This window comes from Neopsephotus bourkii, unplaced genomic scaffold, assembly GCF_033783945.1.
Source record: "Neopsephotus bourkii isolate Nb327-2 ecotype Australia unplaced genomic scaffold, CSIRO-AGI_Nbou_v1 NB_335, whole genome shotgun sequence".
Lineage (NCBI taxonomy): Eukaryota > Metazoa > Chordata > Aves > Psittaciformes > Psittacidae > Neopsephotus > Neopsephotus bourkii.
Window position 1 is genome coordinate 141,227 of NW_026900841.1, and position 25,565 is coordinate 166,791.

Consider the following 25,565-nt stretch of genomic DNA (forward strand, 5'->3'; position numbering starts at 1 on the left):
ATCACATTTTTGTATGCATGCCGGAAACTTTCTGGAAAATGATGTAATATGCCCAGTGACCATATAAGGATGGCCTGCATGGCAGTACGGGAACACACATTAGGAGGAGCTATCCCCCGTGTCTCCCGGCGCCACAATAAAGAATACCTGCTTGTCAACTTGAAACTCTGCTGGCGAGTTTGTTCCTGGAGTTTTCTCCGAATCAGCACACCTGCAATGGAAATGCAATGACCAGTCCCCGTGGAAATGGTGACCACAGTACAGTAATCAGCCACCCTGTAACCTAAACCTTGCATTAGCATTTATTATGAGCAATTAATTTATTATCATATACGATGATATACTGCAGTTCCAACTAGTGCTAAAAGGAGAGAACACTACCAGTTAATTGTGATAAACACACAAAAATGTCTTGGCTTTTGCAAATCATAGGTGGTTATGTGGGTATAACTGTACCGGTTTACAATAACAGAAACAAAGCTCGCTAAAGACACAAGATTAGACAAGTTAAAAAGGGCTAGAACTCTTGAGAAAAACGGAGTCACATAGCAAAAGAATTTGTAAAGGTAAAAGAAAGAAGGGGGGACTTGATTTAAGAAAAGCTAGTGCCTGGAAAACATAAAGTACTTTTTAGCTTAACTTAGGTTGTAGAAAGAGAACAATGTTTATGTTGTAAGTCTATGGAATGTAGTGGCTCCACTAAATATGAGTTAATTGTTTCACACCATCCTTCTAAAGTACCTTTAGCTCTGAAGAACAATGTTTGTGTTATAAGTCCGTGGTGAGATAACAGGATTTAGTGGCCCCACTAAACATGAAATGAGTTATTTCATACCATCCTTCTACTTATCAGTTAGAGACAGAGCCTCCCAAACATCTGCTAGCTTGGGATACTCCTTGTCTGCCCATTCTGCAACAAATTTTGCAGAAAGGTCACGCTGTTTTAAATCTTTGCAGATATGGCTGGTTTCAGCTAGTTGTGTGATTCCTGGGGCGTCCAACTGTGCCGGAGGTGAAAAATACACTGTGAAGAAGACTGCTTATTTCATCCTGAAGACCCCTGCTGGCAAGAGGAAGACTGGTTACTTCATCCTCAAGACCCCTGCCCACAATCACTGGAGAGCAGCGCACAGCCGCCAAAAGGAGACTTATGATAGTAAGTTCCTGGAGCTAGTTATAATATTCCCCGCCTATACATGGGAATTATGAATATGTGTATGACTAATGCAGTAGTGAAAGTATATAAACCTGTAACAAATACTAATCACATGCGCCTCTGGCTACGGTCATGCGCCCAGAACTGTTGCTTTTGCTTTATTGACTTTGTCCCTCAATAAAACCTTGTTATCTTGTTTAGAGGAGTGAGTTTGTATTTCACATAATGAAACCATGCCTAACAAATCACTTCAGTACAAAAAAAATCCAAACAGTGTCCTTTTTAATTTATTGCATATTAATATATCAAATAATTTGGAACTGGCATAAAGGCCATAAAAATATTAGCATATTTTACAGATACATTAAAACAAAACAAAACCATGCCTTCTTAATACTGTAATTCCAGCCCAACACCTGTCAGGAGGATCAACAGTACCAATGCTATGATGTCTGTTCTTTATATTTGATATGAAATGGAGTGAGGGGACAGCAACTTAATCACAGCATTACAGAATCCAGACTGGTTTGGACTGGAAGGGACCTAAAAGCTCATCCAGTTCCAACCCCTGCCATGGGCAGGGACACCTTCCACTAGACCAGGTTACTCCAAGCCCATCCAACCTGGCACGAAGATCAAATGCAAAGAAAAGGCAGTAGCAGTGAGTCAGAGATAGGTCATTATAAACACATTTTGTATCTCCACCAAAATAATCTACTAAAAATCCCAGATAGCCTGGTGCAGGCACTTTGGAAACACCGTGTTACTACATTTCAAATCACTACTTGATGAGAAATAGTAAAAACACATGAAGCATTAAAGCATCCAACATATTTTGAGCATTCTCAAAAGGCCATCTGTTTTAATTTCCAAAAACATTTAATGGTTACACAAAATTCAATTAAATACTCTTTAGTTGCAATATAAATTTAAAATCCAATATCAAGGTGCTTTATTGTATCAACATTTTATTATCTAGCTTTTACAACCAACTACAGTGCAGACATTTGGTTTAGTATTAAAGTGAACAGGGCAACTTATCTCAGTTATTTTATTTCCTTTCTCTATTTCCTGCATTTTCTGATGGGGTTGGAACTAGATGATCTTAAGGTCCTTTCCAGCCCAAATTGTTCTATGATTCTATGGTCAAATAAAAAACAAAACAAAACAAAAAAAAACCCAACCAACCAAAACCATAATTCTGGGTGGTTTTTTTTTTCTAATACTTCAAGGAAAATTGAACTTTGTCTTTCTGTTAGTACTCGAGGGAGAGCTTGTTCTTGGCCAAAATCACCTCTGAATTCAGTGGAATACCATCTGGCCTTCAGACCAGGGGGTCAAAGTGGGGTAAGAAAAAAAACCTAAATATGTAAAGACTTTAAAATGCATATGTGAAACTGAACTGCAAAATGACATTAAAGTACATCCAACATCTGTTACTGTACAGTCAAAGCAGATTGTTTTGCTTCTCCCTTTTGATCAGTTGTGATCATTTATGCTTCCATTTGCCTTTATATTCTGTTCCTGGTACTTGTGAAGCTGCTCCATGAAGCCGGGATTTGGACAAGCTGCAGGTCTTGCACTTTTCACCAAGGAAAAGGCTCTAGCAAAACTCAGTCTTTCTGAATTCATTAGAAAACCAATGACTACTGCTGCTGCACGGGAGACTCCTGCATTACAGTGGACCAGCACCACACCATCCTTCAAGAAACAAATGAAACATAAGCTGGAATATTCATTAAGCAGATAGCAACAAGTATTAGAAACAATATTTAAAGGTCTATTTAGACCTACTAAAAGCTCCTTGCTGAGCTCAGAGCAAATATTTACACACACCAAACACAAATATACAAGCCCCAAAATAAGTATTTTTCTAACCAAAGCCACTTTATAATTACCCAATACTTCAAATCTAATTCATAACTTAGAACTAAAAAAACATTCCTCTGTGCCTTTCCCCAAGACCTTGCAGCAGCTCCCTCATGTAAAAGGCAAACTGCAGACAGGTGGGATACTAAGATACCTGATCTAACTGGCTGCCAATTTTAAAGTTAGCAACAAGGAAAGAAACTTGACTGGTTTTTGTTACAAGGTTAAAAACATGGCAAGGCAGCGAACAGCTAGGAACAGAGGCAGATTTTAGAACATCTTCTAGTTTCATGTTTCTTGAATACTCTGAAGTTCTTCAGTGAAGGTTCTGGATAAACAGGATCATGCATAGGAACAGAAAAATCAGAAAAGATAGGGTGTAACTTGCAACAAATCTCTACTTCTCGGTCACACTGCTGGTACACTGTAGCAGCTGGTACAACTAGGGTCCTTTTAACGGAGGGCCAAGGTGCTGAATCCAAAACTACTGAATCTCCCACAAATTCACAAATGTTTCTCCTGGGGTTCTCATGAATTATCATGAATTATTCAGGCTTCTCATGAATTATCTATAAAATTAATGGGTTTATTTTCAGCTTTTCTCAGGCAATCTTTGAGACACCTGAATGGCTCTAAAAAGACACTGCAAATGTCTTCATTAAGAAATAATGGGTGTGAGTTAACCCAAAGACAATAAGACTGACCTAGTGCGGCTTAGGTGACATTTCCAAGGCCCATGCTTCATGTTTGTACATCAGATTATGTCCTGGAAAAGGCCAGGCCCAAACTGTCTGTAAATGCCTCTCTCACAATAAAAATCCCCCCAAGCGCCTAGCACATCCATATTCTGAGGAAAGATACTGAAACATGACAAAATGTGCTCAGACACTTGAGGCTAAACATATATATTCAAGATACAAATAGCCTGCTCTGTCTGCCCTAACAGGCACAAATTATTCATAGGGCATTTTACCCAGAGGTAAAAGAGAACTTATAACCACCAGGGTTTTTCTCTAGGAACTTGATGGGTTATGTTACAGACTGAGGAGTTGCAATTATCTGGTATATTAACAAACACATGGAGCAGAAAATGGTTCCTCCTCCAAAAATTTTTCCCTTTAAATAACACAAAAAAAAGGTAAGAAACTGAGTGTTAGTATCCTTGTTGAAGGAATGCCAATCTGAGACTAGAAGAATGACTTGCTCAAATTAACACTGTAAGATTATGGCAGAGCTAGGAGGTGAATCTAAGCTCCTGCACCCCAGCACAATGAGTAACAATACCACCCTTTTTTGCAATGGAAATCACATCCTGTTTGCACTGCCTTCTGGAAACTGTTACCCTCATTCCCCTTACATCCACAGGGGTATGCTTCCCAGTCACACAGACTACAACAGAGCAGACAGCAGACTCACACATGTTATTTCAACTACCTGAGCAAGTGCTGGTGGTGACGTGTAAAATCTCCTTTATAATAAGGACATGAAAATGGTGACATTAGAAATTATATTTATGCCACTGCTAATGAAGCAAATTCTGAAGCTTATCCACTGTAGGTCTGGAGTAGTTTTTACTGATCTAATGGAAGTTATTTCAGACATACCATAATCAAAATCAATTATCTACCAGTGGCACTCAGGGTAAAAAATAAGCACGGAAAGTGATTATTTTTCTTTTAATAGTTCATGCTCTATTCTCCTCTTTCACATTTCTTTTAAGGTTGTTTTGTTTGTTTGGGGTTTTTTTTGACTGTTCTGTTGTACATTGCTGTCCTGGGTTCAGCAGCAGTAGCCAATTTTCTCCTTAGTAGCTGGTGCAGTGCTCTGTTTTTCAACTTTAGTCTGAGAACAATGCTGATAAATACACCTATGTTTTTACTTGTTGCTAAGTAACGCTAACTCCAATCAAGGACTTTTCAGTCTCATGTTCTGCCAGTGAGGTGGGGCACAGGAAGCCAGGGGAAAGCAGAGACCAACACCTGACCAAAAGTAGCCGAAGAGGTATTCCATACCACAGCATGTATATAAACTGTGGGGAGTTACTGGAAGGCCCAGATAGCTGCTCAGGTAGGGCTGGATATTGGTGAGTGGGTGGTGAGCAACTGTATTGTGCATCACGTGTTGTTTATTGTTTTTTTTCCCTTTTCCCCTTTTAGTTCTATATTATCTCCCCTTGTTATTCCCCTTGTCATTATTATTATTATTGGTGGTAGCAGTAGTAGATTTTTATTATACTTTAGTTACTGGACTGTTCTTATCTCAACCAGTGGGATTTACATTCTTTCGATTCTTCTCCCCATCCCTCTGGGAGCAGGAGTGGGGAAAAGGGGGGAATGAGCAAGCAGCTGCATGGTTCTGAGTTACCAGCTTGGCTTAAACCATGAAAATTGCCAAAAATTATATAGTGATATCCATGCAACAGACCTCAAAACTACTGAACATGAATGAGCATGGGCAACAACATAAAATCAAATTTAATACTGAGAACATTTATCTTCCTTTGATAAGCTCGTTTCTTTATACAAAGATTAATTTGGCACATAATTCTTAACTAATTTTGTATTAATGTTATTACAAAATAAAAGTGAGAAACAGATTGCAAGTATGTCATTAGTCTATTCACTGGGAACTCCTTGTTCTGATCCATTTAGCCTAATCTGCCTACCCAGAAATTGTTCATGGTCTTGCAAGAACTTCTGAAGATTCAAGACCAAGGTTTTCATTTAATTTTTATACAGAGGGAAGCAAAATCGCCTTCCCCCAAGAGAAAAGTTATTATACAGTGGTTATACACAGTGAGCAAAAAGCCTCACCGAGGAAAGAAATTAAAAAGGATAAAGCTTTTGGTGAAGAGCCATAAACTAATGTAGTTCCTTAGGGATCCACTTTACAGTGGTGCTAGGGCTTTTTCTTTAGGAGTGAGAGAGGGAGCAATAAGGAGAGATGTTCACGAATGAGCCAAGATCTCTTGCCTGGAAGAACAAGATTTTAGAGGTTTTATAATTTGATATTAAACAGAAAGATAAAAAAGAAATCCTTTATTCACAGCACTGTGATCTGACATGGGTAATGGAAAATCTGCCTGCCACTTTGGAGCCTAGAAGGTGAGCTCTGATCAGTATGAGAATTTCACCATGATGTATACAGAATTGAGCAGTTACCATTTTAGTAAATTCAATCCTATTACAACTACCAGCTGGCAGTGACTTACTGAACAGTACAGGCTATATTTGCATTCTCAAATTCAAGTGCTCACATACTCCTTCAGTAAGTTAATGATGTTCTAGTAATGATTTCTCATGTATCATGTTCTCTCATCAGTGAGCACCTCTCCCTCCCCCATATAAGGAAATGATTACTTGAAAAGCACTCCATGATATAATTTCTCATAAGATCTTTTAACACTATTTTAACAAAGCAAATAAAGTGATTCAAACCATCCAGAGATCCGTCTCCACACACTACTATTACATGCTTTGTGAAGTGATCCTGGAAGCCATCTATTCCATCAATTACCCACTCTTTAACCCAACTCTCCCATTAGAAAACTATTAACATTGCTATAAAACTTTTGAGGAAAATTACATAACAGTAACTGGAAAACAAACATCAGAGGCAGAAGGCAACACTATGCGGTTATGAATGGCAAGTCTCATTTTGAAATGAAGTTGAAACCGCAACTAGAAACCTTAAAAAGGTCATTAAGTGACAATGTGGATCACATAGCTTGTAAATAATAAATGAAAGAAGGAAAGAACATTGTGTAACACCAAGAAAGCTGGGGCAAGATTATCTGCTTTTATCCACACCTACATAAATAATGAATATGGTAGATATGGTGGAATAACATGCAATAAGGTTTGGTTGTCAATTCATAGTTTTGATACCAAAGCAACAGTTATCACAAATTACACAGTAAGCTGGAATTTAACAAATAGAAGTCAGGGATGGTCTTAGGAATAGACAAGGCTGCCAGGCAACCCCAGAAGGAGTGCCTTCACCCCATTCCCTAGGTCATATCTTTTGTTAGCAGTTAAATCCCAGGTTGGCTCCAAGACTACTTAACATTCTCTGACAGCCTTGGTACGTAATTGTATGTGGATTCACAACTCGATCGATGATCCAGGGGAAAGCACAAGAATGGCAGACTACTGCTGACAAACCACACAGATCTGTAAAAGCCCTGTTAGGCTTGCTTCTAATTCAAAACAACATCCCCAATGGACAAATTATGGAAAGTCATGTTTCATCTTTTTCCTCTGTCAGATGCAGTGACTTGGACATAGAATCTGATTTCTTTATCTGAAGTCAGCCATTGGTCCTACTGTATTAAGGAAGCATTTTTCTAAAACATGTAAGACAGTCATCCTGAAAAACCAGTGCTGGAGAGAATGGGGGTTAAAGCAGTGCCACATCTCTACAAATGCTTAGAAATTGCTGGGATTCTCAATTTAAAATTTAAAAAGGCAGTGGCAAAACTATGATTTTAGTACCATACTTTCTTTTGACAAAAGAAGCTGGTTTAGATTTTAAACAGTGTAATAAATAATCCAAACAGGATAACTACTAACATCAATAATTGATATACCATACCTGTATCTTGGCTTTCTCAATAAACTCAAAACACTCTGGGAAATAAGAGATAATATCAGTTTCTGGGAGGTCCAGAATAGAAATGGTCTTGTATGTAAAGTCATCAAGGAAGGCATTTTGCACTCCATATGCCACATTTAGAACATGAGTAACCTGAGTCAAAAAAGGAAAAAAAAAAAATACAGGAGAGAAATGGGCATTTTCTGACGATAGCAGGTAAAATGAGCAATAGCAAAGATGGAATTCTTCTTTAGGCATACACAGACTGTACTTTACGCAACTGCAATGTTCAGTTTTACGTACATATGCTGTCTATGGTATGCTTTTCTCAGTGCAAAGTTTTAATGCACATTAACATATACTGTGCCAAATTTCAGTTTCTTTGTTGTTTTGGGTTATTTTTGAGAGGATATTAAAAGATTTGCGATCACCTAAACACAGACTAAAGTACGGATTTTCAACAGAAAAGGGAGCTCTCAACACACAGGTGGAAAATAAAAGAGAAAGCAACAGGAATGAGAGCACAGACCACCCAGCAATCCCCCAGATCTCAAGCCTACCCTAACCCATCAACTTCAGTTTTTCTGCTGAGGAACTAAGCAGTACTTGCCAGTGCAGCAGAAGGATTTCAGAGTAAACTATACCTGCGCTTGTCAGGTGAGACCACCTCTGGCCTCCTGTCATCTTTGCCCTGTTCAGGCTACGGCCAGGTCGTGGGTTATTTTAACTTACAGTGAAGTGACACTTAGATGGCACCAGATGCCAGACTGGTGCGCACTCCCCTGTCCTGCAGAAGCACCACTGTTCGAAGGCCTTATCACCCCGTTACTGTAACGCAGAAGAGTAAGACCAAAGTTCGGGACAGACTTAGAGCTGCTGCTTTGTTTTCCTTGTTTCACCCCTCCCCACAAGGCAGGGATGCCTGACACTGCCCGGTGTCCGGAGCTGAAACGCCTGCCGTTAAACATCTCTGAACAGTCAATTCTCTTGCAGCAAAGGATTCCAGCTTCTGGTGAAGCTCGCAGGCATCCATCTCCCTGCAAACCAGCAGCCTTTTAAAAATTAAAATGTAATATAATTTTTCTTAGGGATATTTCAGACTTTTTAATTTAAACGCACCAATAAGCAGCACGCGAGAGGCATTTCGACTTCTGTGTTATGTTACCTTATGCTTTTTCATCGTCTCCATGTCGTGAGCAGCATCCTGCGACCCTGGGAAGAAAGCACGCCGGTCGCTACGCGAAACCACACCGGCAGGCCCCGGGGCTCGCTCCCCGCAGCGAGCGCTGGCTCTCCGGGGCAAACGAGCGGTGGGTCAGGGTCCGGGCCCGCGGCCCGGTCAGGAGGGACGAGGCACGCAGCCACTGCCCCCCGGCCGCACTCACCCAGCAGCAGCCAGGGCTTTACGACGCCGACCTGCAGGTCAGCGCTGAGGTCCTGCACATAGCCGCTACCGCCGGGCGCCGCCGCCGCCTCCTCCTCCTCCACCTGTAAGCAGGCTCCGCGCCACGTCTCGATGATCCTCCTGCCGGTCAGCGTCGTTACGCGGGTGCGTTGCTTCCGCAAGTTGTCTCTGGAGAAGCTGCGGATCTCCTGGGCGAGGGAGTGCATAGCCCAAGCACAGCGGCTCACCCGCGACTGACCGCACGATTCCGCGTAGGCCGAGCGGCACCAGCCTCCATGCTCCGCGCCAGGCGAGCCGCGATTGGCAGAGCGCGGGCAGCCTCCATTGGCTGCCGGCCTCTCGGGGGCGGTTCCTCGACGCGCAATGGCTGGGAGCGCAGTGAAGGGGCCGTGGTGTAGGTCCAGGTCCAGGTCCATTGTTGCCAGTATCGTTCCCGTCCCCATTTGCGCGTGTCCTCGGAGCTGCCAGTATGCCACAGAACTCCCTGCGAGGCGCTGGGGCCACCCTCAAGGGCGGTCTTGTTTGTGGTGGGGTCAGTCGCAGATTTGTCACTGATTTTTGTTTATCACTTACAAGCCTGGGAGAAAGTTTTGGGTTCAACTAAACCTTTGGGAGTGGGTAAATTTATATTTTTAAATTATTATTTCTGGGGTTTTGGTGTCCCAGCGAAGAACGTAGCAGATACCATTAAAGCAGCATAGGAATAAAAAGGAGGCAAGGTGAGCCTGTTTTTCCTTTATTCCCCAGCCACTGAATGTCCATGTTTACACACGTTCTCTATAAAGTGCTGTTTGTAGTGTTACACAGCTAGCATATGAGTATGGGGAATTTGTGTTTGTGGAGTGGAAAGGTAATGCTGTTAAATCATGCCTTAAATATAATCTGAATTAAATGCAAATTGTAACAAATATATATGGGGGGTTTAGATTCCTTCATGCTGGTTTTGGAATAAAGATGTGTTACTACAATACATCCCCTCTGATGTTATAATATTCCTCAAAGCTGTGATGGCAGGGTATGATGACTGTGAAAAGATCTTCTGATAATTGCTAGAATGCAGTACAGAACAAAGCCACCTTAGTTCCATGTAAAGAGGTCTGCAGATGCATTGCCGATTTGAGAAGCAGAGGGCGGTGTTAGGAACGGCAAGAGCAAAAGTTTTTCCAGGAATGCCAGAGACAATCTTCTGATGGGAATTAGACATAAAATCAAGTTCAAATGAAAAAGGCAGAATACCCTGCACACTGCCTGGAAAAGCATGAGTCTAAACCAAGAGATAAAATCAAGGAAGACGCAGGGGGAGGAACAGAGCAGAGATGTTGGCTGAATCAGAGATCGAAGTAACAAAGGTGCAAAACAGAAGCTCCAGGACAAAACATAATTCTCAGTAATCACTTTCTGCAACAAAAATGAATTTTTAAATACAAGTAAGCATTCTTGTAACTTTCTTTATGGTACTTAGTAGCCTCTCTGAAAGTGGACTGTGGCTCTTAGCAGTTAAAACAATGCAGAAGTTAAACCAAGTTTAACTATCTGTTTTTCCTTAACCTCTGAGGAAGAGTCTGCAATATGTGTGAACAGAGAAACGCAGCTGATCCCAAAGTAGATTCATTCTGTTAGGAATATCATTGTTATAACTACTTTAAACGCCAGGGGTCCCTGCTGGACATGAAATCTCTACTACTGTTATCTCCGAAATCCAAATATTCGGTAGATGTTTATATGCAGAGTTAGTACATTATTATTAGTGCGTCCATATCACGAGTCTTAGATCTATCCTGAATATTCAGACACTATTTTTTTGTGATACAGGCATTTATATGCTACTGTTAATTGTTCATATTTTCCATCACAAGATGGAAGAGAAGATAATAATGAGAGTAGAGTTTAAAACTGGAATCTCGGTTCACAGATAAATGCTTCCTCTTGCGTGCTTTGCTGAGGGTAGAAGATACTTCTAAAGATACAGCAGGAGCGAGGTGCTGCCTCCTCTTCATTAGCTGAATGCATTTATGGTATTGCTGGATCTTCAGGGTTTGAATAAGCTACCAATGCAAACGCAGTAGAGTTTAAGTCATTTTTAAGTTCAAGGTTCTTCTGTTTCATCTGCCAGGAATTCAGCAGAACCTGTTCTAGTGGGTAAAAACTGTAACATGGATGCTAATTATTACAGAAAGTAGCTCATACACAGCTCATATGATGATATATTATATTTCTGTTGCCTTTGTTTCCTTCCACTATTCATTTTGGTCCAGCTACTGCCTGTAATCATCAGTGCAAAAGAGCTAGCTTTCATGAGAGAAATGGTAACCAGACATTCTAGATAGCTGACTTAGAGAAACCAACCTTGCACTCTGAAAAATGCATGCTGAAGGGTTGAACTTGATTGTAAAATGCACCAAAAACTGAGTCAATGGCTTATGTCAGTAATTTGACTGAAGCAGAGACTCAGACCCTAATGAGTGTACTAATTACTTCACATTTCAAACTGAAGTAACCAGATGTCTTTGAGGAATAAGAGAAATCTGGGAAAAATCGAAATACTGTCAGCTAATATCTAACTAATAATAGAAGCCTCTGCTGCAGACTGTATGTTCATTAGCTGAAAATAACTGAGGTTAAAATAATTGTGTGCAGCAGTTGGTCACAGGGTGACAGTGAATCATGAATATAGTGTTGGTGATGAGAAAGGCAAGCGTGACCATAGCATGCATCAAGAGGTATTTAAAATAGAAATAATGCTATTGTATAAAATTCCAGTAAGCCTTTTTGGAAGTGCATTGTGATATTTGGGGATGACAGTATCTAAGGATGATGATGTCATACTTGAAACAAGTACAAAGAATAGCTTAAATTTTAAATTGTTCGACTCTTCTCAAAGCACTCCGTGATACTTGGTCCCCTTGGAACAGGCAGCTCCTGTCCATACTGACTTGAGTGGGAGTAGCCTCCTGACTTAGTAACTAGTTCTCCACCATTTATGCCAACACACATATAAGCACTTCTAGCAATGACTAGTCTGCCTTATACACTCCAGAATGTGCCCCCCACAGCATGGAAGCCCCTACCTGACACAGAGTCTAAGCTCCAGCTTTGCAAAGCTGTCAAGATGTGGTGCCTACTCCTGCTGTCTTTTCTGTTTCTGAAAAAGCAAGCAGTTTGGAGGCACAAGCTCAGGATCATTCACACCCTAAGCAACAGAGCAAGATGGTACACAGAAGCATGGCTAGAGCATGACATGCTCACATTTCCCTTCACAGGCATTTTCTTGGCATGTGCCTGTGCTCCATGCCATTTCCCTCATGTAGAGGGGTTTCAGCTGAAAGACAACCATGCATTTGTTCTTATCCTTGTGCTTTCTACCCTTTAGGCTTGTCTGCTTGTGTTTAGGCTTCTGATGGGCACAGAAGGAATGTTCTAGAGTCAAAGCAAAGTGAGAGTTACATTGGTGGAGAATGACTTATCCTCTTTTCCAGTTGGTTATGTACCTTCATCCCATATCCTCAACAAGACTGCAGATACTACCTTTTCATCCTGATATCCAGTAATGTGCCTGGAAAGTCTGTCTTAAGTGGCACCCTAACTGGGAATTGAAATATACGACCTTAAAAAGCTACCAAAGTCTAGACAAAATCTTGGAATATCTTTTTATGGGTAAGGATGAGTTTGTAGCAAGGCCTCTTCTGGAACTCAATATAGTGGAGTGAAAAGTCCACAAGGGTTCTCAGTTATGTGTGCTGAAACCACTACATCACTGAGGTTTTTGTCTTCTAGGGTAGCAGGAAGTAGGGTGAAGGCAGGGGCAAATTGTTAAGCACATGGCATTTAAAAAGTATTGGCATAGTAGCTGGTCCAAATGGGGAAAGTTATGGGAAGCAGGATCATGCTGAAGGCTGTGTACAGAAGTTAACAAAACAAAAAGTTGACAGGACATTCCTATACATACTGCTGTAGTTACATGTATTGTGACCTATTTGTTAGTGAGCCCAGCTTCAGTGTAAGGTGTTGGTTTGTTTCTGGGTTTCTGTCACTGCCAATTTGTAACACATGAAATGCTCTAGACACATTCGCTGAATAACTCACCTTTACTTGTGTGTGAGAATAGGATGAGGCCAGAGGTGGTAGGAGTCATCTTTATTTTTTTTTGGAGTGCTTTAGTTCTGCATAAGTGTGCTCATTTACTGCTGCATAAGATTTCCCATTGTAAGAAGTAGTATATATCCTAAGGACACATTTACATATTCTCTCTTCCTATACCCCTTTAACATACAAATCGAAACATCCATTAATGCGATGCTTCTAATATGTATGCTTCTAATATATGTATAATATTCTAATGTATGCTGCATCATTCTTACCGGTTTTACCTATGCAGTGTTTCTTCAGCTAAGAGCAAAGGATGCATCTTGGCCATGCCTGGAAATAAAGACAGTTCCTCAAGCCTTTGAGTCTGTAGCCTGAGAGACTGAGTTGGTGATCTGTCTCTGGCAACATGCATAAGAAAACCCATTCCATGCTGCAAAAGGCTATGAACAATCAGAGGCCCAGTGGTTCCTCCTAATAATATTGGTAAGTATGTGGACCTCTTCCAAATGCTATCTTCTGTCCCTGGCATGAAGGGTAGGCAGCTTCTCTTTATTTTATTTATTTATTTCAGGCAGCATTGTTAGCTTATTCTTACAAAGTTAGCCTGAAACGGTGGTATTTCCACTGTCATATCTTCTCATATTGCTGCAGGGAAATCTCCCCAGAGGCAAAGCCCTGCCCATAACCAAAGCCATGGCCCTACAAATACTTATCAGGACATTCCTTTCTGCTCTCACCACACTTCGTGAGTAATCCATGCAAATGAGCAGGCTGATTCACTGATGTATATTTTTATAGTGTGTCACGGATTATGTTGAATAATGAGCATTGAGGAGCAGGGTAGAAGGCAAACCTGAAATGTTTAATAAATAGCCATAGGGAGTATCTCTGGGGATCTGTTGGTGTGAGGAAGATCTGGCACAACTTATGTTTGTGTTATGTAAATAGGATCTGAATTCCACTCCTGTTTGCACTCAAGTTTCTCTTCTCCAGTGCAGCCATGTCTGAGCGAATATCTGTATCTATCTATCTATCTATATATATATGCATAATGTTAACGTGCTCATGAACCTTGGTGTAAAACCAGGTATATCAGCTCAGTAGTAGGAACACAGGCAAAGTTAATCAGGGTAAGGAACAGTCTAATAAGAGACTACAAAAATATGACCCATTTTAATACAAATGTACACATCCAAAACACCTTCCAGTCAGGCTAGCTGCTCTGTGAAGGAGTGATGGGTAATTCAACAGCTATCATAGACCATCAGTCACCCAGTCAGTTGTTCCCCACCATTTCTGTGTTATTTCATTTTCAGATTACCTTCACTTCAGAAAAAATACTACTTAAGATGAACGTTGCAGTAAGGCCTGAAAAGAACCTGTAAGGGTCAGGACCTTTAAAAATATAAGAGAAAAATCTGAGCTTTTCAAGATAAATAGGTGAGCTTCTATTATCTCTTCAAGTCCTTTGAAACGCAAAGTATGTTTTCCTTTCTCCTTTTTAAAGGGCACGGGTGAAGTAAAAGGTAAAATTATGATTTTTCAATGGCTTACCATTATGACTACTCACGATTTGGCTTTTTATCTGAACACTCAAAGAGCAATTTCCATTTTGCTGTGCAGCTTCTAGAAGCCTACTTCTGTACAAATGAAATTAATCTGTCTCCCAGACTTCCTGTTTTTCTATAGATTTATTTCAGTGGTCAAAGACATGAAAGCTACTTTAGAACAAAAGTCACCAGAAGTTTCTCTTGCAGCAAAGACCAAGCCTACAACCTGGAAAGTTAAAATTAAAGAAGGTAAAGTCAAAATTTATTTCAGAGTTCTCATAGCATCTTATGTGTAGATTTAGCTTATGTGTAGCTTCCACAGGCATAACAAAATATTGTTGCAATTTGTACCAGGATGCATAGTAAGTTTTTCTAGCTTCAGTTCCAGAAGGAAACCATTAGACCTGCTAGTCAGGATCATAAACCAAAAACAGCAGGAGCATTACTTTGTATATGCTCCTAGCCTGACATAGAAGTAGGACCTATTCTTACTGTTTACCATGAGGAAATGCCTTCTGTAAGTAGGGATTAAGGTGAAGTGGAACATGCATCAGCATAGCACCTCATTTCCTGAAAAAAATAGTAATATTGGAGAATACAGTTCCTCTGCATGCCCTTTTCTTGCCTTCGCATACTGTTAGTATTGCATTTACTTGCTTGCTTGTGTGTGGGAAGAAATCCCCTGCAGGCAGGGAAAGAAAATTAAGCGATTTGTGCCCTATCTCATTCTGCGTCTATAGCCTGATCCAGCCAGCCCACAGATCTCTAATAACTTCCGTCTCACTAACAAGGTGAGATCTAATTTTCCTTTGCCTCTCAAAATACCAGTCTAGCAGCCAGGAGCTGACCTATGTTATTTCTTCAAATTCCTATATACAAGACACAGTTAAGCTAAGTGAGCCTTTGCTTACAGAATCCTAAAAGCTTTAATGGGTTCAAAAGGCAATGGACATATTCACAAGAAGAGAAGTAGATCAACAGGTATTAAATGCAAGACAGTGTCTCTGGCTCATAAAGTCCCTGAGCCACAAAACTGTTGGTGTCTGGGAGTAAATTCTGCAGAAGCAGTGGAATGTGCTTCCCTGTTCTGACACTCTTCCTTAGTGCTCCGTTCTTTGGCCACTGGATAGAGATGGTGCTGAGCTGCATGGGCTTTTGGTCTGATCAAGTTCCTCTGTTTTTATTTTCTTTCTGGTCTAGTGAATAATAAAAATGAGTAAGCTTAGCATTATAAACTTTAAAAATTCCATAAAATCACTTCATATTTAATTACATAAAATCCCTGACCGAAGAGGCTGTATCTGTGAACTGTAAGAGAATACAAATTAGAGGTGAGGGAGTAAAGCTTTATTAGTCAATATTATTGATGATACTACCAGCATAACTAAGTTTGTAATGTGATACTGCATGTGTTAACAAAGAAAGTACATTTATTTTTGCTGTGAGGACTGAGACAGATGCATCTATCGTTATTTGGGGATATTTTATCTATAAAAATCTACAGTTGGCCTGTTCTGTCAAATGTAAACCTCAGACTTTCAAAGTGAACACTTTAGCTTGATTTTTGCTGTAATCACTATTCAGGATCCTCACTGACTGATAAATTAATTCCTAGAAACAGTGCAGGGGAAAACCTTTTATTTTTGGGGTGTTCCTTGGATAAAATTTTCCTCCCTTAAATATAGGGTAAGTTTAAGGCAGAGGATTTCTTTCTTAATCTTTGCTGGATGGACTGTAAAGGCTATTGCATTTAAAGAGGTACATGCTATTCCCCTGGTTTCTGCTGGGAGGAAGAGAGGAGACAAAGAAACCTCTAATAGGTTATTTCTGTACATTCATAACTGTAGCCAGTCATTAGTCCATGGCGCTGCCCCATTTATCTGAGAAGTTTAACAAAGGCTAAAGTAGGTCAGGACACCTGAGCTTGTATGTGACTGCCAGAGAAGGCTCTGTAGGTAGATGAAGATGCGTGGCCAACAGAAGCCCCACAATTTTTCTGTCTGCAGGACCACCTTAATAGGTCTTGTTCAACTAGCTGTCATCTTTATTCCAACATCAACACACAAGTTTCTGACCACATCCCACTTTCAAAGAGAGCACTGATCACTCATGATTTAGTCAGGTTGGTGGGCAGTTAACATAGGCTAACTCATCTGTATGATAAAGATTTGTAACCACATTAGGCATCCTGTCTATCTAGGGGCCTCACAGACATCTTGAAGATCACTGTTAATTCTTCTTGACTCTTCAGCCTGTAAGGAAACTGCAATTAAAATGCGATTTCTAATCTAGGTGGACTCCTAATCCAGTGCCTTTTCTAATTTCAGTATTTACCAGAATGTTTTTAAAGCTGGTGATGTAACACCTGTGTAGAAACCTAATTTAAGGTCAACACCCATACCAGGTCAAGACCTTAATTTGAGTTGGGTGACTCATTCTGCCAATCCTCCTAAACTTTGTTTCATAGCCAACAAGAAAACTTTAATCCATTTGTTAATGGTCTCTGGAAGAGTTAACTGCAATCCTGACTCTGAAACTACACAATTGGATCTAATCTGCTATCTTGCTTCCACCTCTGTGTGAAAAGTAATCACTGCTTCAGGCTGAAACAAGACAACTCTTAGCCCACCAATACTTTTCTGAGTTCACTCTGTTTACCCATGGTGATAGCTCACAGGTAGCCAACTTTCTTCCTGCCGTCACAAACTTCCATAGCCACCAGACTGACATTTGATTACTGGTTAGTCATGAACCTGGGACACACCGAGAAAGCTAGCTCTTAAGTGTTGCTAGCAACCTCCTTCTCTACTGATCAAGGCTCATTTGCACAGTGTCAGACTAGAAGTTCTGGAGCGTGCTCATCATACTTGTTCTTCCAGTATGAGCAAAAGTGCTCATGCATTCTCAAATTAGCAGGTTCCTGAAGCGCATGAGAAAATCACTGCTGTAGTAGTCACCTTCTGTTTCAGACTGGCTTTGCACAGCTCTTTTATGTTACCCCTGTCTGCTGTTCATGTTATTTTAAGTTCAAAGGCCTGGTATCTCTGAGCAACTGGTGTATGTCGTGTACAGCCTCAGCTAGAAGGACTTAAGACATGCACAAAATTGAACAGGGAGGTGGCACACATATGAACTTGTATGCTAATGAGACAATAGATTAAAATGCCTTTAGAGAGGGAAAAAGGAGAACATGGGAAATGGCAGACCTACCGGCTTCATGACAGATTAAATAATGAAAAAGGTTTGGATTAATCAAGAAAATTATAGATTAAAATATAATGACTGTCAGCTAGGTTTAGTGGGGATAGTCTTTTGAACCTGTTGCTGCTTCAGATAAGATTAAAAGTCTGCTTGATAAAGGCAACTGTGTTCAATGCTATTTATTAGTTTTAGAGGTGATCTAAACAATATTACAGACTTTGTGTGGTAAAGTTTTCAGATTCTGTGCCTTTACATACAAGTTTAACAATATAAAAATATTTATGGATTATTAACAATAAATACTATGGCATGAGACAAATAATTGGGATTATGATGACCATTTAAGAAGTCAGATCTGTTCAAGTAACAGTTTGGCTTTGTGTTTTGAATTGTTTCTACCTGAAAAGGAAATATTAAACAAAATGAGTCTGTAAAAATTGCTTCTTGGCTTCTGTTGGCCAAAGGGGCAGAAGTTATGCAGTGGACTGTGCTGTAATCACTTACGGAGAGTGGAGCTCCTGAGAGCTGCCATTTCACTCACTGGTCATGGAGTTTTGAATAGTCCCCGGAACAGAAGAAGTTAAACCAATGCAGAAAGAAATGCACACAGGAAAAGTAATGTATATAAGAGAAATACTTCTACAGAAATGTAAGCTTGATGTGTGGTAGATACTTAAGCTGCAATACAGTCTACTCTGCAGAAGTAAATTGTCCATTACACAAGGTAGCAATGCTAAAAAACTTTATATACCATTTGTGTGCTTCACTGAACACCGAGTAGTGTTGATACATGTGTAGCAACTTGGTGATTATTCTATTAAAGCTTCTCAAACAGCATTTTCATTACTGTCTGAAAGCCCCATAGCGAATAGCACAATTAAACCCCAAATGGACCAGAAAGTTAACTTTAAAAGGACCAGACCAGAGCTCCACCCCAATCTAAGTGCTGTTTGGAACTTGCCCTAAACTCCTATGTCTGGAATAAATGCAGAAAGCTGTTTAAATGTTAATCATTAATAAATCATCAAGCCAGTAGTAGTTATGTCTTTTAAAAATAATTGTCAGCCTAATTCTTCCCTTAGTTTAATTTTGCCACACCTGTAAGAGCTATGCTGTTACTGACAAAGCTTGTATTTCCACTTGGTTGTTACATTTGCTGCTAGACTGGTGAGCCCAGATTATACAATGCAGACGTTTTTATAATCTAAATAAATCTTCTTGCCAAAAACCTACATGTACTTTTGCAGTTTCTACATAAAGTTGTAGCAGCAAAAGTAGTATGACAGCATGGGCTTTACCCAACCACCATTAAAATGATGATGAAACTGTTGACTGCTTAAATACATTCATTCATGTTAACGAAATTTGTCTGGGTGATGTCTGTTTTCTGTTACTGAGATTTCTCCTTTCACATTTAGCAAAAGTTTCCAAGTGTTTTTTATGTAATTTCTATGAAACCTAACTTTCAGCTATACCGTATCTTCTCTAGATGTGCACATTTTCTCCTTCTAATAAACATTAAGTGTTTAAAAGCAAGAGGAAAAAAACACGTGCTTTGTAGTTCCAAGCTTGACACCAGTCCTTACACTTAGATGTGCAAGATGCTGGCATCACATTAGTTCATCAGCAGTATCTTGTGTCTGCATGGGCAGTAGCATCTTCTGTTGCTGAGTTTTGAACTCTCTTTCCATGTCCTTGTTAGAGTTGAGATGTGGTATGACTTCCATTCCTAATCAGGTCTTGGTACCTCACTGATACCTTTGCTGAAAAGCCCTCACTTCATAAAGTGTGGTAGGGGAAACTCTGTGCTTGAAAACATTTGGTCTACTGGTCAGGCTGTACATAAACAGAGTATTTTTTGGCTTAATGTATCTGCTTGCGTGTTAGAAGGCTATTGTTAATAATCTGGCTGACCACGTTACAGTGGCGATTCAGATAACCTATTTAGTATTAGGTCTGTATGGCTGCATAGGAGCAAAAATTGCTAGTATCAGTTCTTGTTTACTGATACTATCCTTTCCCTATTCCAATATTCAATGTTTTCAAGAAAGGCAGCTAACTCAGCACCCACCATTTGATTAAAAAATTATAGCAACCAGAGGTGCTCTTTATAAGATCTTGTAAACAGCCTCATGAATAGTGTGGGAGTTAAAAACAGGATGCTCTGTCATTACTACAAGAGAGTCGTTTTTGCCTTCTGTACATCAACCTGTTATCTGTGCAGTGCAGAGAGCAACTGTGATTGTTTTCACATTGAAAACTATATTAGTAGCTACAGAGAGCTTGAAGGGCCTCTAGTGAGCTCTGTAAGCCCAAACTTAATCAAAACCAAGTTACTTTGACTCCACTGTAATCCATAGTCTTTCTAGTAAATCCAGAGGAAGGAAGGAAGATTGGGATATTAGATCATAGATGATTTAATATGATGCACAAAAATGCCCAACACAATGTCACAATGCTGATATTCCACATGCTTGGCACCATGTAAATTACAAATTCTGTGATTGTTAATGTTTTAAACTTCTAGAAGACTCAGTATGGTTACAGAAATAATTGGATGCGGAATTAAAAATTGGCTGCTGTTGTTTTAGCTGTAGGTGAGAAACAGAAAAATGGCTCTCAATAGTAGTATTTGTTCTTATTTTGCAGTGCAACTCCACGGGAAACATCTAAATTGCAACTAGAAAGATTATATTTGATATTTAAAAAAATAATAATGGAAGGTGTTTATGTAAAAATATTACTATAGATATTATACATTAAATACTGTGAAATTACATAGCATTTTATGCTTTATAAATTTAAATAGCTATCTGAATGCTTCTAATGTTTTCCATTGACCCCAATAGTGAAAGGTCAGGTCTAACCTAATAAATCACTACGGCATTGTTCCCAGGTATTCCCGACTCTTGGACACAAAGCTGAGGCAGAAAATCATCTGATAAAGGCCAGAGAATGAGTCAATAGCAGACATCAGATTGAAACTCTAAGTTTTTGCTTCCTGGTTTCATTCTGAATCATAAATTATCTTGTAACTGCTAAAATGGAGGAGGCCAGTAACAATTTAATTACAGTTAGGCTTCTCACATTCATTTCTATGCTTTCTAAAAATCCATTAGTTTAAGGATGGATATCCTCTGATTCTGATTTGTAATGTGAAAATACAACCTGAAAATTAAATGAAAGTATTAATATGCAAAAAAAGGCACAGATGGTGGTGCCACTATGAAAAAAAAAAAAAAGGAGATTAGAAGCTTGATTCTGAAGCCTGTCTCCCAGTAACTGCAGTCAGGAGCCCTGCATGCCAGCTGGCTGTGCTGGCCACTCAGCAATGCAACTGTTTCAGTATCAGGTTGTGGTGACGGGTGGCTCTCATGGAAGCCTCTCGTTGACACTCAGAGCATGGAAATACCACTGTTCCTTAAATATCTATGCTTTTGCTCCTGTGGCTTCAAGAGAAAAAAAATAAAAAAGACTCATCTAATTGGTGAAATGGTATTTCATAGAACCACAGACTGGTTTGGGTTGGAAGGGACCTTAAAGCTCATCCAGTCCAAACTCCCTGTCACGTGCAGGAACACCTTCCACTAGAGCAGGTTGCTCCAAGCGCCTGTGTCCAACCTGGCCTTGAACACTGCCAGGGATAGGGCAGCCACAGCTTCTCTGGGCACCCTGTGCCAGCGCCTCAGCACCCTCATAGCAAAGAACTTCTGCCTAAGAGCTCACCTGAACTTCCCCTGTTTAAGTTTGAACCCATTACCCCTTGTCTTATCGCTACAGTTACCTGATGAAGAGCCCCTGTCTGGCTGCACAAGTGGTGGGAGGTCGCTGAATGATGATAGTTGTGCAATGCTTTTCTGAGCTTCAGGTCTCAATTGCAGTTGATTAAAAAAACCCCTACAGACAGGTTCTGTAATTAACCTTGAAGAAAAATGGATATTCTTCACACACACCTTGGGGCTGCAATGCAGCTCAATGGGTCTGCTGTTAAAAACCACAGCTAAAGCAGCCAGCCGTGGACTTTAGGATAAGAGAGTAATGGCTTTAAGCTGCACCAGGAGGTTCAGATTAGATATTAGGAACAATTCCTTCCCCACAGGGTGCTCAGGCATTGGAACAGGCTGCCCAGAGCAGTGCTGGAGTCACCATCCCTGCAAGTGTTCACACACGGTGGAGACGAGGCCTCAGTGCCATTGGTTAGTGGTGGCCTTGGCAGTGCTGGGGAACGGTTGGACTTAATCTTAAAGGCCTTTTCCAACCCGGTTGATTCTATGGGTCTATGACTCGACACCACCTGTAGGGGCCCCCTCGTCTGCCCCCGGTGGTTGCCCGCTGTGGAGGCGCTTCCGAGAGCACGGAGCGGTGAGATCCCGGGTGGCGCCGGCAGGGGGCGCCCGAGAACATCTCCACGTGACTTGTGCTGCCCCGCCGTGGCCCCGCCCCGCGGAGGCAGCAGCGAGTGAGGCCGGCAGCGGCGCACGGCGGTGAGGCGGGAGTGCCGGGTCGGCGGCCGCGCCACGGCGGGTCCGCGAGCGGCGGGTCCCGTGCTGGCTGCGGCGCGGAGTGCACTGGGGCAGGATGTCGCGGTCCGTGCTGCAGCCGAGCCAGCAGAAGCTGGCGGAGAAGCTCACCATCCTGAACGACCGGGGCGTCGGCATGCTCACCCGGCTCTACAACATCAAGAAGGTGCGGGGGCCCCGGCGGGGAGGCGGGGTATGGAACCGCTCCGGCGCGATCGCCGCCGCTGCTGCTTCCCCGCCGGGCCCCAGCCAGCCCGGCGCTCCGTCGGCATTGCGCGGCTTGGGGCTAACCCGGCTGCGCTGCGGCCTAGCAGCGGGGCCCGACGGGCAGGGCGGGCATCTGCTGTGGCGGTCGGGCGCTCCGACACGGCCCGACGCTGCGTCGCCTGCGGGGCGGCGGGGGGCGCGGCGGGGGCGCGGCCGGGGCTTCGCTACCTGGCGGGCGGTAGGAAGGGGAGGCCCGGTGCTGCGGAGCGCCAGCAGGCCCGGCGCCCCCCGTTGCTGGGCCTAGGCCCGGCCTGCCCCCCGCGGCAGTCGGTGCCGCCCGGAGCCGCTCCCTCCCCGCCAAGCGTGAGTCACGGGAGCCTGGAGTGGGCTGCTCGGCACGGGCTTTCCCACGCCGCGTTGATAAACCGAAGGGAAGGATTTGGGGTAAAATTAGTAAGTTTAATTTCAATAAGTTCGAGGCGCGCGGTTGCTTAGCAGCTCCCGGCGTGAGATGGAGCACATGTTTGAAGCTGCCATGGGTGCCAGAGCTGCTACCCCCCTTCCCGAAATGGAGAACATCGGAATTAGCCTAGGTGAGCTGGTTCGGTGGTGCGGGGAGCAGCAGGTCTCGGTAGTGACGGGGAGGACGGGGTACGCCTCCCAGCTTGTTTAATTTCTCTTCCGGAGGGTAGTCGGTGTGCGTTTTCCATAGGAAATAACGTAGTTCATGGCCAGCCCCTGCACCGGGTCCTTCATATATCCTTACAGGCGTAATTTTCCTAACGTGCTGTTATCTGAATGTGTACAGCTGCTCAATCCACTTGCAGCAATGGATAGGTTAGGATTTTATTGCTTTGGTTTGAACGCAGTTATTTCTGTGAGTTTATTATTTTAAAGAAAATGTTAGTTATTCCACTCAAGCAATTTAACAGGTTTAGCCTGTTACAATTTTTGTTCCATTCACATGCTGCACTGTAGCAATAGAGTTTAGGAGATTTAGGTGTTTACCTGATTACTTCTGAAGCCAGGCTTCTGCCAGGGGTGATCCTGCCTAACAGATCTGAACTCGAGGATGTGCTTTGTCAGGTTGCTTTGCTCATATGGGAGAGTGGCACTCCAGAAGCAGTAAGAGCTACTTAGCTGTACCAAGTGCAGGGTTGATTTTAATTAAGGTGGTGTTTACAGGAAATAAAAGAAATGATTGAAGTATTCAGAAGTCAGTGTTGATCCAAAGCAGTATCAGTAGTTCATGTGCACTTGAGATTTTTTGCAAATTTTCACTGACAGAAAAAAAAATAATTTAAATTAAATTATTTCTAATTCCTGTCTTTCTGAAATAGAAGCGAGGTTCCTTTTAGTTTGTGGTTTTGTATGCTTAATAACTGTTAAAAGTTGAGATTCTCTTGTTACACAAAACAAATTCCTTATTTATGGAGGAAGTAAAATCAGGAAAGTCATTTGTGTGTGCACTTGTTCTGCTTTGAGAAAAATACTCCAGATGAAGAACAGGCTAAGCACAGCAGGGTTTTGGGGGGAGAAGGCAGGAAACAAGACAGGAAGAATCGTGCCTCGTCTTGATATACAGCCATGTCTTGCCCATTGTGAGTTTGGGCTCTTATTTTCATGACCAGTGTTCTGATTTGGGAACACTTGTGTTGAGCAGTCCAGTGCCTACACATACATTTTTTGCTGGCATGCTTAGATGGCAGAGTCCTGGGCAGATTTGCGCATATGGTGGTAGCTGCTTCTGCTGTTACTTGTGCCAGTGAAGTCTTGCAAATGGCTAGGTTCTCAGGAGGGGAGCATCAGCACTGGAGGTATTACCAATGTTCCTCCAAATGCTATGACCTGAATCTGAAATTGCATAGTCGTTACAGAGAGAAAAGAGGCATTGGCCAAGCAGCTTGATTATTGTGTGGCATACAGTTTTACAGATCTGGAGGTGTCCCAGCCACAACTCTATGTATCCATGTAGCGATTTGTGATTCAAAGAGTTGTTTTCTTAAGCTGCAGTCAGCATTGCTTAACAGTGGTAACTGGATAGGTCTGATGGTAAACCCTAAAAGTCCTGCGAATGATCACTGTGTTTTTCTGGGGATAGAGATCCCAAGCAGCATAGCTGGCTGCTTGAAACACTTTAGTTTTCTTTATTTCCCCATATATATACTTCTTCCCCCTCTAAAAAGTCAATTCCAAAACTGCTGTTGAAGGTTCACATAGCTTCCTCCATTGAAGATGATCTTGAAACTCAAGTTACTAGACATAACCACACAATACGTGGTATTGCGGTTAAAGGAATTGTTGACTGTTTTTAATAAGAGGAAGTGAGAGGTGAAGTATTCTCAGGCTGCCTTACGGATTGCTCTACGTACTATCTAGGGAGTAGAGATTTTAAAGGAGCAAGAATTTTGTTGACTGTTAGAACCAAAACAGGAAAACTTTACTTCCCAAGGAATTACTGAAGTTGTTAAAAGCAGTTAGAAACTTACACTTTGTCTTCCTATATAAGTTTGAGGTTTGATGTCATTGTGCTTATAGCTGTTCATTGTTCATCGTTTCCTATTTACTGAAATTCTGTGCTGTTGCTGCTTTCTGAAATAGTTTAAAGCTTGCTGGCTTTAAGATAGAGTATATGAATGGATGGAGTTTTTCCTGCAAGAGTGACATGGAAAACATGAAAAGTAGAGTTACTAAGGTAATGGTGGATGGTGAGACAAAATTCATGTTTGCTCTGTATAGAGATAGAATTTTTGTTGCTGCTGTTGTTTTGAAGGATGATCATTTGCTGTCTCCTTTTGGCTGTCTTTTGTACTGTATTAGTCTCAAACTTGGGAATCCTGCCATTGTGGTTTCTCTCCTGGTTTGTACCTTCTACTTTCAAAGAATTCATCTTCGGTTACCCAGGCTAGGACCTGTATTATAATTTACCATGTCACTCTTCTGTCATCACTTCCCTACGACTAAACCTGTATAAACCA

General features: G+C 41.6%; 2 protein-coding genes and 2 long non-coding RNA genes across 9 annotated transcripts in view; 2 read left to right on the forward strand and 2 right to left on the reverse strand.

The window, feature by feature from the left end:
• Window positions 1-1,426: 1,426 nt before the first annotated feature.
• LOC133209409 (uncharacterized) overlaps window positions 1,427-25,565 on the reverse strand; it is a 360,513-nt gene continuing 336,374 nt past the window's right edge. Inside the window, exon 2 of the long non-coding RNA XR_009724670.1 lies at window positions 1,427-1,678. This is a non-coding gene — a long non-coding RNA (uncharacterized LOC133209409). The remainder of the gene's footprint in view (window positions 1,679-25,565) is intronic.
• DUSP19 (dual specificity phosphatase 19) lies at window positions 2,496-9,322 on the reverse strand. Its single transcript, XM_061348079.1, has 4 exons — window positions 9,004-9,322; window positions 8,784-8,830; window positions 7,619-7,771; window positions 2,496-2,857 (listed from the first exon to the last, which is right to left on the reverse strand). Exons 1-4 carry the CDS (start codon window positions 9,227-9,229, stop codon window positions 2,636-2,638), a joined length of 648 nt encoding a protein of 215 aa, XP_061204063.1. The 5' UTR covers window positions 9,230-9,322; the 3' UTR covers window positions 2,496-2,635.
• On the forward strand, window positions 9,452-14,999 carry LOC133209386 (uncharacterized). The gene is made up of 3 exons (XR_009724665.1): window positions 9,452-9,555; window positions 13,399-13,592; window positions 14,810-14,999. It is a non-coding gene; the product is annotated as an uncharacterized LOC133209386 (long non-coding RNA).
• Window positions 22,324-25,565, forward strand: part of NCKAP1 (NCK associated protein 1) — a 61,100-nt gene continuing 57,858 nt past the window's right edge. For all 6 annotated transcript variants that reach the window (XM_061348037.1, XM_061348038.1, XM_061348041.1 and 3 more), the window contains exon 1: window positions 22,324-22,546. In XM_061348037.1, coding sequence (XP_061204021.1) covers window positions 22,439-22,546 — 108 coding nt within the window. In that variant the 5' untranslated portion in view covers window positions 22,324-22,438. The remainder of the gene's footprint in view (window positions 22,547-25,565) is intronic.

Excerpts from the sequence above, each read along its gene's own strand:
- DUSP19 (XM_061348079.1), bottom strand. The coding sequence starts at position 9,229 with ATGCACTCCCTCGCCCAGGAGATCCGCAGCTTCTCCAGAGACAACTTG. Across the intron at positions 7,772-8,783 it reads AGACGATGAAAAAGCATAAG|GTTACTCATGTTCTAAATGT; the intron begins GTAACATAACAC and ends TTTTTGACTCAG. Across the intron at positions 2,858-7,618 it reads TTGAGAAAGCCAAGATACAG|GATGGTGTGGTGCTGGTCCA; the intron begins GTATGGTATATC and ends TGTTTCTTGAAG.